This window comes from Gorilla gorilla, chromosome 1 (assembly GCF_029281585.2).
Source record: "Gorilla gorilla gorilla isolate KB3781 chromosome 1, NHGRI_mGorGor1-v2.1_pri, whole genome shotgun sequence".
Classification (NCBI taxonomy): domain Eukaryota; kingdom Metazoa; phylum Chordata; class Mammalia; order Primates; family Hominidae; genus Gorilla; species Gorilla gorilla.
Window position 1 is genome coordinate 212,836,801 of NC_073224.2, and position 13,910 is coordinate 212,850,710.

The 13,910-nt window shown below is 57.5% G+C and overlaps 1 protein-coding gene across 2 annotated transcripts in view; it reads left to right on the top strand.

Moving 5' to 3' along the window:
• The window catches only part of SLC9A1 (solute carrier family 9 member A1), a 59,357-nt gene extending 46,355 nt beyond the window's left edge, over positions 1-13,002 (top strand). For both annotated transcript variants that reach the window (XM_004025254.5, XM_063701313.1), the window contains 10 exons: positions 874-1,124; positions 2,787-3,004; positions 5,733-5,935; positions 8,503-8,592; positions 9,072-9,142; positions 9,257-9,430; positions 9,685-9,799; positions 9,989-10,090; positions 10,541-10,613; positions 11,171-13,002. In XM_004025254.5, the coding sequence (XP_004025303.4) occupies positions 874-1,124; positions 2,787-3,004; positions 5,733-5,935; positions 8,503-8,592; positions 9,072-9,142; positions 9,257-9,430; positions 9,685-9,799; positions 9,989-10,090; positions 10,541-10,613; positions 11,171-11,508 (1,635 nt within the window). In that variant the 3' untranslated portion in view covers positions 11,509-13,002. The remainder of the gene's footprint in view (positions 1-873; positions 1,125-2,786; positions 3,005-5,732; positions 5,936-8,502; positions 8,593-9,071; positions 9,143-9,256; positions 9,431-9,684; positions 9,800-9,988; positions 10,091-10,540; positions 10,614-11,170) is intronic.
• Positions 13,003-13,910: the final 908 nt, after the last annotated feature.

The following is a 13,910-nucleotide window of genomic DNA, read 5'->3' on the forward strand; positions in this document are numbered from 1 at the left end:
TTAGCAAAGGAGCATCCTTGACCCACCTGCCTCGCATGGTTGTTGAGTGTCGACTCAGATAAAGACTATCAAAGGGCTTTACGGTGTATGAAGTGCCACTTAAACATCTGATGGTAGTGTTGCAATGACCATCTATTTCCCAGTCCAGGAGACAGGGACGCCTTAGCTTCTAATTCCATAGCATCTGAACTTGGCTGTTCATTGCAACCCCTGGGGTGCTTGTTACATAGAGATTTCTTGGCCCTATCCCAGAGAGTCCAAGTCCAGTATGGCCTGAACATGTGTATTTTCAGAAAGCTCCAGAGGTTAAGAAATGACATTCTAGTTCATTGTGTGAACGTCCCTTTTTTGTGCTGAAGGAGGGACTGAAACCCAGTGATGGGCATGACGTGCCCAAGGTCAGGCAGTGAGAGGCAGACTTGATAGCACCAGATGTGGCTAACACTGCATCAGGTAAGGCTCCGAGCACTTGATTCGCTGATTTAGTCCTCACAGCAGTCCTAAGATTTGGCATTATTATCCTCATTTTATAGACAGGAAAACTGAAACACAGGGAGATGAATTTGCTTCCTGTACACAACTCAGGAGTGGCAGAGCCAGGATTCCAGTCCAGGCAGTTTGGCTTCAGGGTCTTCACAGAGCTTCCCAGGGCCCACCCTTCACCAGTGTGGCATGTGGCTGGCCCAGAGCAAGCCCCTCAGCCCCAGGCTGAGGTTTTGAGCACCTGCTTGGCACTAGGGTTTCTCTGCTACCGTGTGGCCTCTTCTTGTGGCCATGGTTAACGGAGGGGACAGGATCGCCCTGGGTGGACCCCAGGGAGCCGTGGGGCCAGGGCCCTCTCCTCCCACCCACCAGCCTGCACACCCTCCCCAGGTCCTGTATCACCTCTTTGAGGAGTTTGCCAACTACGAACACGTGGGCATCGTGGACATCTTCCTTGGCTTCCTGAGCTTCTTCGTGGTGGCCCTGGGCGGGGTGTTTGTGGGCGTGGTCTACGGGGTCATCGCAGCCTTCACCTCCCGATTTACCTCCCACATCCGGGTCATCGAGCCGCTCTTCGTCTTCCTCTACAGCTACATGGCCTACTTGTCAGCCGAGCTCTTCCACCTGTCAGGCATCATGGCGTGAGTCTGCGTGCAGCAGGCAGTGGGCTTGGCGGGGTGGGGGCGGGGGCTGCCAGCTTGGATTCCCCAGGCTCATAGGTTCACGGAGCTCCCAGGGCCCAGCCTTGAGCTCCAGGGATGAGACATGAACTCCAGGCTCCAGACCTGCTTGGTAGCCATTTAAATGGCCAAGGGCATCAGTGGCTTCCTAGAAGAGGAGCACTTCTGCAGCACCCCCTGGGGTCCAGGAATCTGGAGAGGGCACTTCAGGCTATGAGCAGATGAAGCAAGAGTGACCTGCATGAGGGCAAGCCCAGGGTATAGGAGAGCAGAGCCTTGGAAGCCACTAAGCTTCAGGTTGAGGAAAGCCACAGCCCTGCTACTTCATTGTCTCAAAGGGAGTCCCCTCAGCAGCCCCAGTAGGAGGCTCACCAGGCCTGAGTCCTGGCGGTCCTGAGGTCTCCACCGGGTCTGGAAATGGGGAGAATGGGATGTGGGGAGGCAGTGAGGGGTGAAGGTGTTCCAGTGCCGAGCAAGGCAGAACTGGGGTTCAGAGCCCCTGGCTCCCAGGAGCAGAGCCCGGGTGTGAGCACTGGGCTGGGAGGACTCCGAGCTCCAAGCAGCTGCTTGGAACAAAGCTCCCTGTGGAGACCCCTGTGTAATGGCAGATGCCACCCTTGAGGGGAATGAACCCAGGAGACCATGGGTCTGTGTCATTGACTCCTATTGGGTCAAGAGGCAGTGTGGCCTTGGGGCAAAGGTGCAGGCTTTGGAGTTGGACACTGTGGTTTGTGTGTCTTGGCTTTGCTGCCTGCAGGCAGCGTGACAGGGGAGAGGTGACTATTTCTCTTAGAGTCAGATCTCTCATTTTTTTATTTGAGGCGGGGTCCCACTCTTGTCACCCAGGCTGGAATGCAGTGGCACGATCTCAGCTCACTGCAGCCTCTGGGTTCGAGATTCTCCCACTTCAGCCTCTCAGTTAGGTGGGATTACAGGTGCCCACCACCGCACCTGGCTAATTTTTGTATTTTTAGAAGAGACTGCATTTCACTACATTGGCCAAGCTGGTCTCGAATACCTGGCCTCAAGTGATCCGCCTTTGTCGGCCTCCCAAAGTGCTGGGATTACAGGCGTGAGCCACCGTGCCCAGCCAAGATCACTCATTTTAAAAATGGAGGAATAGGGCCGGGCACGGTGGCTCACGCCTGTAATCCCAGCACTTTGGGAGGCCGAGGCGGGTGGATTACAAGGTCAGGAGTTCAAGACCAGCCTGGCCAAGATGGTGAAACCCCGTCTCTACTAAAAATACAAAAAAATTAGCCAGCTGTGGTGGCGGGCACCTGTATTCCCAGCCACTCGGGAGGGTGAGGCAGAGAATTGCTTGAACCCGGGAGGCGGAGGTTGCAGTGAGCCAAGATCGCGCCACTGCTCTCCAGCCTGGGTGACAGAGTGAGACTCGTCTCAAAAAAAAAAAAAAAAAAAAAAAAGGAGGAATACACCGTGTCTATAGGGTTGATGTGAGGATGAGTGGCAAGAGGGTGTAAAGCACACAGCGGGCCCCTGGCCCATAGAGGAGCTTGGGACATGGGCACCTTGGTCGTGGCCCCATTGCCCCTGGCAGTGGAGGGGCTTGAGCAGGTGCAGCTCGACACGGAGCCCTGACCCTGCTCTTTCCTGCTCTAGGCTCATAGCCTCAGGAGTGGTGATGCGCCCCTATGTGGAGGCCAACATCTCCCACAAGTCCCACACCACCATCAAATACTTCCTGAAGATGTGGAGCAGCGTCAGCGAGACCCTCATCTTCATCTTCCTCGGCGTCTCCACGGTGGCCGGCTCCCACCACTGGAACTGGACCTTCGTCATCAGCACCCTGCTCTTCTGCCTCATCGCCCGCGTGCTGGGTGAGGGCCAGGGCTGGGGCGGGGTGGGGGGTGTGGTGTGGGGTGTGTGTGGGGGGTGGTGGGCTGTGGTGCTGTGTGTGTGGTGTGTGCAGTGCACTATGTGGAAGGGCCAGGCTATGTGGTGTGTGCATGTGGTGTAGTGTATAAGTATTGTGTGGAGGGGCTGGGCTGTGGTGTGCGTGTGTATGCGTATTGCGTGTGTGGTGTGTGTAGTGCATTGTAGGGGGGCTGGATGTGTGTATGGTGTGTGTGTAGTGTGTGGAGGGGTTGGGGGTGTGTGCGTGTAGTATGTTGTGTGGAGGGCTTTGTATATATGTGTGTGTTGTGTGGAGGGATTGGGCTGTGGTGCAGTGTGTGTACAGTTGTGTGGAGGGGCTGGGTGTATGTGTGGAGGGGCTGGGTGTATATGTGGAAGGGCTGGGTGTGTGTGTAGGGGTTGGGTGTGTGTGGAGGCGGTGGGTGTGTGTGTAGTGTATTGTGTGAAGGGGCTTTGTGTGTGTGTATTTGTGTAGGGGCTGAATGTGTGTGTGTAGGGGCTGGGTGTGTGTGTGGAGGGGCTGGGAGTGGGTGGAGGGGCTGGGTGTGTGTGTGTGTGGAGATGGGTTTGTGTGTGGAGGGGCTATGTGTGTATGTGTGGAGATGGGTGTGTGTGTGTGGAGGGGCTGGGTGTGTGTGGAAGGGCTGGGTGTGTGTATGTGGAGGGCCTGTGCGTGGGGTGGAGGAGGTGCTTTGTGTGTGTGGAGGGGCTGGATGGTGTCTGGAGGGGCTGGGTGTGTGTGTGTGGAGGAGCTGGGTGTGTGTGTAGGGGCTGGGTATGTGTGTGGATGGGGCTGGGTGTGTGTGTGTGTGGAGGGGCTGGGTGTGTGTGCGTGTGGATGGGGCTGGATGTGTGTGTGTGTGTGTAGGGGCTGGGTGTGTGTGTGTGTAGAGGCTGAGTGTGTGTGTAGGGGCTGGGTGTGTGTGGAGAGGCTGGGTGTGTGTGTGGAGGGGCTGGATGTGTGTGTGTGTAGGGGCTGGGTGTGTGTGTGGGTGTGTGTGTAGGGGCTGGGTGTGTATGTGGGTGTGTGTGTGGGTGTGGAGGGGCTGGGTGTGTGTGTGTGTGTGTGGAGGGGCTGTGGGTGTGTGGGGGGGTGTGTGGAGGGTGGAGGGGCTGGGTGTGTGTGTGGGTGTGTGGGTGTGGAGGGGCTGGGTGTGTGGGTGTGTGTGTGGAGGGGCTGGGTGTGTGTGTGGGTGTGTGTGTGGAGGGGCTGGGTGTGTGTGTGGGTGTGTGTGGAGGGGCTGGGTGTGTGTGTGGGGGTGTGGGGGTGTGTTGTAGGGGCTGGGTGTGTGTGTGGGTGTGTGGGGGTGTGTGTGGAGGGGCTGGGTGTGTGTGTGGAGGGGCTGGGTGTGTGGGGGTGTGTGTAGGGGCTGGGTGTGTGTGTGTGGAGGGGCTGGGTGTGGGTGTGTGTGGGGCTGGGGGTGTGTGGGTGTGTGTGTGGGGCTGGGGGTGTGTGGGTGTGTGTGTGGGTATGTGTGTGGGTGTGTGTAGGGGCTGGGTGTGTGTGTGTGGAGGGGCTGGGTGTGTGGGTGTGGGTGTGTGTGTGGAGGGGCTGGGTGTGTGGGTGTGTGGGGGTGTGTGTAGAGGGGCTGGGTATGTGTGTGTGGGTGTGGAGGGGCTGTGAGGGTGTGGGTGTGTGTGTGTAGAGGGCCTGTGTGTGTGTGTGTGTGTGTGTGTGTGTGTGTGGAGGAGCTGGGGGTGTATGTGTGATGCAGTTTGTGGTGGAGGTTTCCTGGTTGGCTCCTGCCTGCTCCCAGCACAGCTAGACAGGAGGGACTTCCCGTTTCCATGATGGGCCCTTCAGCAGGGAGAAGCCTGTGTCACAGCAAGGCTGTGGTCTCTGGGGACAGAGTCAGGCTGTGTCAAAGTGAGGGGGCCCTGAGACTCTGAGCCTGTGGCTGTCCTGATGAGGGGCCTGAGGCCCACAGAACCCAGGTCTGTGACTCTGAGCTGAGTGCTCTCTGCACTGTCTCAAGACAGGTGACATGAGCATGTGCCGAATCGCATGCAGAGCCACGTGCAGTCCTCCAAACCTATGCAGCAGGCCGGGGCACACGTGGGGACCAGGCCCCAGGTGCACGGGTTCCACTCACATGTGCCCCACATGCCTCACCCCAGTGCCTCAGTCGCCTCCTCCCTGGATCTCTCACTTCCTCTCTGAGGGTTAGGTCCATGTCCCCAAGCCTGGCAGGACCTCACATTTATTTGGTGCACTTTTGAAATCCCCTTTATTCCTGAGCCTCATCCTCCAGGGATTCTGCTTCTGTGGGTGGAGGTTGGGCCCAGCCCTCTGCATTTTTTATGCTTTATTATGGAAAATTTCAAGTACTTAGAAAAGTAGAGAGAATAGGATCATGACCCCCCACACACCCATCACATTTAACAAGTATTGACCTGTGACCCATCTTGTTTGATCTTTTCTCCCTCTTCCTGCCCCAGCCCTCCAGCCACTGGAGGCCTCCATGATGTCTCTAAAGCACATCCAGGTTGGGGAAGTCCTTTAAGGATCCACCCAGCTCTTGGATTGAGGGGTTCAGAGCACTCTGGGCTGAGGGACCCAGGAATTGAGTGAGCGGGGTGGGCTTCGTAACGGAGACTTCCTGGATGCACAGAGAAATCACTGATGCAGAAGCCAGGAGGGACTGGGGACAGCCCGACCTGACCCTCATCACCCCCTGCCTTCCCCTGCAGGGGTGCTGGGCCTGACCTGGTTCATCAACAAGTTCCGTATCGTGAAGCTGACCCCCAAGGACCAGTTCATCATCGCCTATGGGGGCCTGCGAGGGGCCATCGCCTTCTCTCTGGGCTACCTCCTGGACAAGAAGCACTTCCCCATGTGTGACCTGTTCCTCACTGCCATCATCACCGTCATCTTCTTCACCGTCTTTGTGCAGGTGCTGGGCCAGGGCAGGGCAGGCCCTTGCCTTGGGGACCCTCACAGGCTGTTCCCGTGGAAAGAGAGGAAAGCGTGTGATTTGAAATGTGATTCTAGTCCCAGCTCCACCACTAACTTGCTGTGTGACCTTGGGCGAGCCACTCCCCCTTTCTGGGCCTCAGTTTCTTCAATCGTAAAGTGAGAATTGTGATGAGTCATTGCAGAGTGACTGATCAGAATGTAAAGGAACCAGAATGCTGCCCAACTTAATTTGGAACTCATAGAGCATTAAGAGAAGTGGGTACTGGCTGGGCACGGTGACTCAACGCCTGTAATCCCAGCACTTTGGGAGGCTGAGGGGGTGGATCACCTGAGGTCAGGAGTTTGAGACCAGCCTGACTAACATGGTGAAACCCCGTCTTTACTAAAAATACAAAATTAGTGGGCATGGTGATGCATACCTGTAATTCCAGCTACTTGGGAGGCTAAGGCAGGAGAATCACTTGAACCCAGGAGGTGGAGGTTGCAGTGAGCTGAGATCGCACCATTGCACTCCAGCCTGGGTAACAAGAGTGAAATTCCATCTCAAAAAAAAAAAAGAGAGAGAGAAGTGGGTACAGTCAACAGGCCCAAGATCTCTCTTTGCTACATTGTAGGGCTTTAGGCAAGAGATTTCATATCTTAGGGTCTCAGTTTCTGCATCTGTAAAATGGGAATAATATCACAGCATGGGGAACTGGAAAGGGCTATGAGCCAGGCAGCAGGAGGCCTGGAGTCAGCCCTAGCTCTGTGTTGGTGTCCCTCTGACCCTAAGAAAGACCCCCACTCTTCTCTGGGTCTCAGTTCCCATCTGTAAAGTGAGGGAACCAGGCGAGATGATTCCCAAGAATCCTTCCAGCCTGCTGCTCAGTGATTTCTGTACATTTAAACGGCTCAGGCTTAGCTGACAGCCACTCTCCTGCCTAAGGTCCCCAAGGAAGCCCAGCCTGTGATGGTGCAAATTGCTCTGCCTTACCTGACTTTGCCTGACCTTGGGCAAATAAGAAACACTCTGTCTGAGCCTCCATTTCTTTACCATCCCTTCTGTCTTTTCTGGGCACTGATACTCAAAAAGCCCTAGATGGGATACATCTTTGCATTCTCTTGAGAAAAAAAAATAGGGGAAACCTGGGGCTGGGCTTATTTTCTGTCCTTTAAAGGGAGAGGGGACCCTGGTGCAGTGGCTCACGCCTATGATCCCAGGACTTTGGGAGGCCGAGGCAGGAGGATCCCTTGAGCCCAGGAGTTCAAGAGCAGCCTAGGCAACATGGCAAAACCTTGTCTCTACAAAAAAAAAAAAAAAAAATTAGTGGGTATGGTGGTACACACCTGTAGTCCCAGGTACTTGGGAAGCTGAGGTGGGAGGATAGCTTGAGCCCAGGAGATTGAGGCAGCTGTGAGCTGTGATTGAGCCTGTGTGACTCCTCCAGCCTGTGTGACAGAGTGAGACTCTCTCTCGAGTTAAGAAAAAGGAGAGAGGCTGGGCGCGGTGGCTCATGCCTGTAATCCCAGCACTTTGGGAGGCCGAGGCAGGTGGATCGCCTGAGGTCAGGAGTTCGAGACCAGCCTGGCCAACATGGTGAAACCCTGTTTCTACTAAAAATACAAAAATTAGCTGGGCGTGGTGGCAGCCGCCTGTAATCCCAGCTACTTGGGAGGCTGAGGCAGGAGAATCACTTGAACCCGGGAGGTGGAGGTTGCAGTGAGCTGAAATCGCACCACTGCACTCCAGCCTAGGTGACAGAGCAAGACTTCATCTCAAAAAAAAAAAAAAAAAAAAAAAAGAAGGGGAGGAGGCTGCCACTTTTGTCCTCTTGCCCTGCTTCCATCTTCAAAAATTTTTTTTTACCTTGATTTTGCAGTTGTATGTGCTAATGATTTTCCAAGCCCATTTTCATTGAAGGCAACATTGGGGAGGGGGCCTCCCTCCAGAGCCAGCCTGCCTGGGTTTAAATCATGGCTTTACTGCTTCTCTGGGATCTTAGAAAGCTGCTTAACCTCTCTGAGCCTCAGTTTCTGCGTCTGTTAAATAGAAACAATGGAAGGACCTCCCTCTTAGTGTTGCGGATATTGGAGAGCTGATGCTAGAACACTTCCAAGCACATGTGTTGGTCACATGGCAGGTGTGCAGTTCCATCTGCTGCTGCTGTTATTACTCGGTCCTCCTCATAGTCCTGGTGGGGAGGCAGTGCAGAGGTAGTTTTCCCTGTGTGTGGGGCCTGACTTCCATGGGGTTGCAGAGCAAGTCTGTGGTGCAGCCCACATCTGAACCCAGGCTGTCTGCTGCCTGGCTCAGGCCAGATGACCAGTGTGGGGGTCATTTGGCAGTCAAACCTCTGACCGTGTCTCCAGGAAGAAGCAGGCCTTAAGGACCTGTCTTTAGATAAGTGCTGGGAGGTGGGAGAGTTCTCACACCCTTGGGTCCTGGGAGAGAGCAGAGCAGAGAGGGCATCCTAGCCTTGGGGGCCTGGGGTGAGGGAGGGAGGCTCTGCGGCCTCCCTGCCTGGGTAGCAGAACTGGAGTGCCTGACACCTGCCTGCCCCCCAGGGCATGACCATTCGGCCCCTGGTAGACCTGCTGGCTGTGAAGAAAAAGCAAGAGACGAAGCGCTCCATCAACGAAGAGATCCACACACAGGTACTGGAGTGCGGGCTGGCCCCTTGGTTGCAGAAGGAGGAACAGGGACATAGGGAGCAGCTGGGCCTCAAGTCCCTGCCCCCCATCAGGCCCTTCTCCCTGTGCCGGTGCCCAGGGGCTCCCTCTGCCCCAGGAGGCCGCCAGGGTCTAGCCATAGGAAGGTGTGGTGTGAGCAGCTGGGAACCTGAGGAGGGGGCATCATGCCATCTCTGCCTCCATTTGAAACCTATCCCAGGCATAGGTCCCAGGTGGGATTAGAGAAGGGGGCTCAGCCGGACACAGGCAAGGCTTCGAGATACCCAGAGTCAGGGCCGCTGGGTTCGATGAGTGGAGTGTGGGCGCCACCCCCTGGCTGCTCATGGAACCACAGGGCTGGACCCAGCAGGGCTGCAGCTACGGGAGGGAATGGGGCTAGTCAGAGGTCTTGGTAGGGAAGGCGCCCCACAGCGAGGCTTGACTTAGCCCTGGGCCCCTTTCAGTTCCTGGACCACCTTCTGACAGGCATCGAAGACATCTGTGGCCACTACGGTCACCACCACTGGAAGGACAAGTAGGTGGCAGGCCTGGTGGGCAGGCAGGGAGGGGCAGGCAAGGGTCTCCTGGGCCTGGGCATCTCCCCACTCCTGGAAGCTGGCGCCATCCGTCTCCCTCCTCCTCCCACCAGGCTCAACCGGTTTAATAAGAAATATGTGAAGAAGTGTCTGATAGCTGGCGAGCGCTCCAAGGAGCCCCAGCTCATTGCCTTCTACCACAAGATGGAGATGAAGCAGGCCATCGAGCTGGTGGAGAGCGGGGGCATGGGCAAGATCCCCTCTGCCGTCTCCACCGTCTCCATGCAGTGAGTGCCGGGGCAACCAGGCAGCTTCTGCTCCCACACACCGGCCCCTCAAGCCCGGTTGGAGGTGGCCACCTGGGGGGCGGGGTCCTCTGTTGTCCTGTTGGGGCGGACAAGAGAGCTGTGGGCTCGCACCAAGGACCTGAGGCTTTGGTGCCCACCTGGGTCATCCCTAGGGTGACTTCCTTCTGGCCAAACCTGGGAGGCACCAGGATCCCAAGAATCTTGGGGACCTAACCGATGCCCTATTGCCCCAGGAACATCCACCCCAAGTCCCTGCCTTCCGAGCGCATCCTGCCAGCACTGTCCAAGGACAAGGAGGAGGAGATCCGCAAAATCCTGAGGAACAACTTGCAGAAGACCAGGCAGCGGGTGAGGGCCTGCTCCCCAGCCCGACCCCCAGGGTACAGGAGCCCTTCAGCCCCTCTCCACAGCAGCCCTGCCCTGCCCGTGCCCCTCGGCACCCACCCCAGGACTGGCCCGGCCTCCAGCACTGCCCCCACCCCTCCATGAGCAGAGCCTTCCGGGGCCCGCACTGCCCTGACGCTGTCCCTCCCGCAGCTGCGGTCCTACAACAGACACACGCTGGTGGCAGACCCCTACGAGGAAGCCTGGAACCAGATGCTGCTCCGGAGGCAGAAGGCCCGGCAGCTGGAGCAGAAGGTAGCCTCTGCCTTTCTCTGGGAATCTGTATCCCACCCCACTCGCCCAAGCTCCGCCACAGCCTCTAAGGAAATGTACCCATTCTAGGAACAGGGTTTGGCTTTCGAGGGGCTTGTTAGCAGTGTAAGGGCATGGAGAGCCATGAGTTCTAAGCAAGGGATTGGCGTGGGGTTGTGGGGCGTGGCCTGGGTTAGGGCAGTGGCAGGGGACAGAGGAATGGGTGGATTTAAGGCTGAGCAGTGTAGGTGTGTTCAGGGAGGCTGTGACAGGAGCCTGGGATGAGCCCTTAGGAGCTCCTGAGGGGCCAGTACGGGTGCCCACACAGGCACAAGGGAGGGGGAGCAAGCGCCCTGCATATACGGAAGGTGGGGTGTGCACTGGCCGGGTTCTGTCCTGAGGGGCTCCCTCTGCCCAGCTGCCTGTGCTCACCCCATCTGTCCTCTCTGTCAGATCAACAACTACCTGACGGTGCCAGCCCACAAGCTGGACTCACCCACCATGTCTCGGGCCCGCATCGGCTCAGGTAAGGGCCTGGCGAGGGGCCTCAGGACTGGGCACTCTGAGCCGCCACCTCCTGAGGATGGGGCTCCACAGGAACAGTCCTCAGCCACTGGGAGGACAGGCCTGGCACTCGCTGACCTCAGGATCCCCTCCCAAGCCATGAGCTGCTTCTACGTCAGGGGCCATCCCTAGGGAGAGAGACGTTCCGGGTGAGGACTGTGTGGGGAGCTGGGAGAGCCACGGTGCCTGGCAGGAAGGCAGGGTATCTTCCCCATCGAGACCCCCAACACGTGTGGGGAATGTGAGGGCAGGGCCCCAGGGCAGACTGACTCAGGGAGGAGCCCCAGGCCTTGGTCTGTGGAGGGACACCTCTGGGAGCCCCTGTCAAAGAGAGGGCCACAGTCTGAGGAAGAGAAGCTGTAGGGCGGAAGGTCGCAGAGGCCTGCTTCTGAGGCCTGTTGGGACCGGGACGGCTGTGCTCATGAGAAGGCCTGAAGGAGGCACTGACGCGGCCGAGTGGCACGTGCTGGGCCGGGCTCCAGAGCAGAACCCAGCTTGTGCCTTGCTCTTGGTCCCCAGACCCACTGGCCTATGAGCCGAAGGAGGACCTGCCTGTCATCACCATCGACCCGGCTTCCCCGCAGTCACCCGAGTCTGTGGACCTGGTGAATGAGGAGCTGAAGGGCAAAGTCTTAGGGTTGAGCCGGGATCCTGCAAAGGTGGCTGAGGAGGACGAGGACGACGATGGGGGCATCATGATGCGGAGCAAGGAGACTTCGTCCCCAGGAACCGACGATGTCTTCACCCCCGCGCCCAGTGACAGCCCCAGCTCCCAGAGGATACAGCGCTGCCTCAGTGACCCAGGCCCACACCCTGAGCCTGGGGAGGGAGAACCGTTCTTCCCCAAGGGGCAGTAACGCCAGGGCCAGCAGGCAGCGCCTGTCCCCTCACAGACTCTCCCACCAGAGCAGGGGCTGCTGGGGGCTCCCCTTGCCCTTCCTGACCCAGATTGGCCCTGCCCCTCCCCCTACCGCATGGCAGCTGGGCCCACAGCCCCCACCCCAGCACAGCTCCTCCCCCGCCGCCTCCCGGGAAGCATCCTCCCCACCAGAGCTGCCTCCCCAATCCATTTGGCAGAACTGCTGGGGCTGGTGAGGCCGGCCCTGCCCCTCCCTAGATCCAGGCTTCTCCCGGACCTGGACTAGGGCCTCGGAGGCTCCTCCCTCTGCCTCATCCTCCTCCTCATTCAGACCAATCTTAGTTTCTAACCAAAGAGTCTCTGGCTCAGCTGTGGTCCCACCCAGGAAGGGAGGGAGCTGAGGCCTCCCTCGAGTAGGCCCTGCTTTATCAGGGGACAAACCAGGGGTACCAGGCACATGGCTGGGGGAGGGACTGCTGACCCACCAAGGTCTCAAACTCCTCCTGCCAGCTCTGTCACCCTGGCCACCACCCAACCTGTCCTTACTCAGAGCTGCGGGCTGAGGGCATCTCTGAGCGTCTCTGCCTGGAGCAGGGGTGGTTTCTACGGTGACAGTGATGTGACTCAGAGCTTTTCGAACTGTGCTCCCACGGGGACCACTGGGCCCCTCAGGGGATGCTGCTAGGGGAAGGACTGGCCGTGGCTCCAGAATGTGCTGCCTTTTTAAGTTTTGTTTGTTCACACTCCTATATATGATTGTTTGCACAGAGGGCGCTCCTGTTTTTAAAACATTTTGAAAACCCCTGGCTGAACAGTGCTCTGCCTCTAACTCCCTCCTCACACTCCAGAATTACCCTTCCTCATCTGTGCCTGTCTGTCCAACCCCTCCCCCACGTCTCTCTGCCTGCTGGGCTCTTAACTGTTGCTCGAAGACTGTGACATCAGAAGTAACTCCCACTCCTAATCAAGAGTCTCTCCAGCCTCACAGATGCTGGCCTCTTGGCACCTGCCTAGCTCTTGGGCCTGACCTCCAGTCCTGCTGGCCTGCTCTTACTTCCCCCACCGTGGGTTTGGCCCCTGGAACCTTTCCCTTGCGTGTACCACACCCTGCCTGCTGTGGAGCCCATTGTGGAGGCGGTGGCGGGGAGAAGGCCTCCCCTGAGGATCCCCTGTCCCCTGGGGCTGGTGGGTTGGGCAGAATCCTGGGCCCCCAGAGACCTTTGCCCACACACACTCCTTCCCCTTGTCCCTGGGGCACTCCCCCAGGATTGTGCAATAGTCAGAGTGTCCCTTTTTGCAGGGGACTGGGCCATGGGTCCTCGGCCCATCTGTCCATCCTCCTCTCCATGCAAGTGCTGTTTGGGCAGGAGTCACCATGCAAGGGTGACATCGACAACCACGTACCAAGCCACCGCAGCTGCTGCCACTCTGCCGCCTGTACAGAAGAAACTGAATCTTTTTCATATTCTAATAAATCAATGTGAGTTTTTAATAGAGTCAAGGGCTGCTTCCTGGGGACGAGGGTCTTTAGGAGGGAGGGTGGCCTGAGGGCGTGAAGTACTTAGTTCAAAGGCTGGCACAGAAACACTTCATGGCTGTCAGCTGCTGGGGTGGTTGTTCCCACATGCCAGGCACTGAGATACCACAACGAGCTAAGCAGGATGTGCCCTGCCCCGCGGGGGAGAGCGGCACTAACCAGTGCCCAGTGTTTGTGCAAGAGGTGAATAAGAGGCAGAGGGGAGGGAGGGGACGGCGAGGAGGACCCTCCTGAGTCCCGAGTGAGTGAGATCCCAGGAGGGGACTGAAGAAGGAGCCAAGGCTTCCGGGTGGAAAAAGACCCAGAAAGTTCCCAAACATTGTAACTGGGAGCTGTGCCCACGAACACTGGGACCTGAGAAAAGGCCAGGTGGCTGGGTCAGAGTGACAGGGGAGGCAAGGATGGGGCTGCATGCTCCATGGTTAAGATTTTGCTCTTAACCATGGGAAGACCAAAAGGGCAGTGGGAAGTCACTGAAGCCCTCAAGTTCTCACCTGTAAAGTGGGGACAGTGACCCCTGCATGAGATAAGCTCAGGTGTGTACAAACTGAGCCTCCCTAATCAGAAAACCCAACACAACGCCATGAATGGAGAATGCACACCTGACCTCATGAGACAGTCAAAACTTTGCTGCATGTGCAATATTTAAAATATATAAAATTGGGCCGGGCGCGGTGGCTCATGCCTGTAATCCCAGCACTTTGGGAGGCCAAGCTGGGCGGATCACCTGAGGTCAGGAGTTCAAGACCAGCCTGGCCAACATGGCAAAACCCCATCTCTACTAAAAATACAAAAATTAGCTGGGCATGGTGATGTATGCATGTAATCCCAGCTACTCGGGAGGTTGAGTCAGGAGAATCACT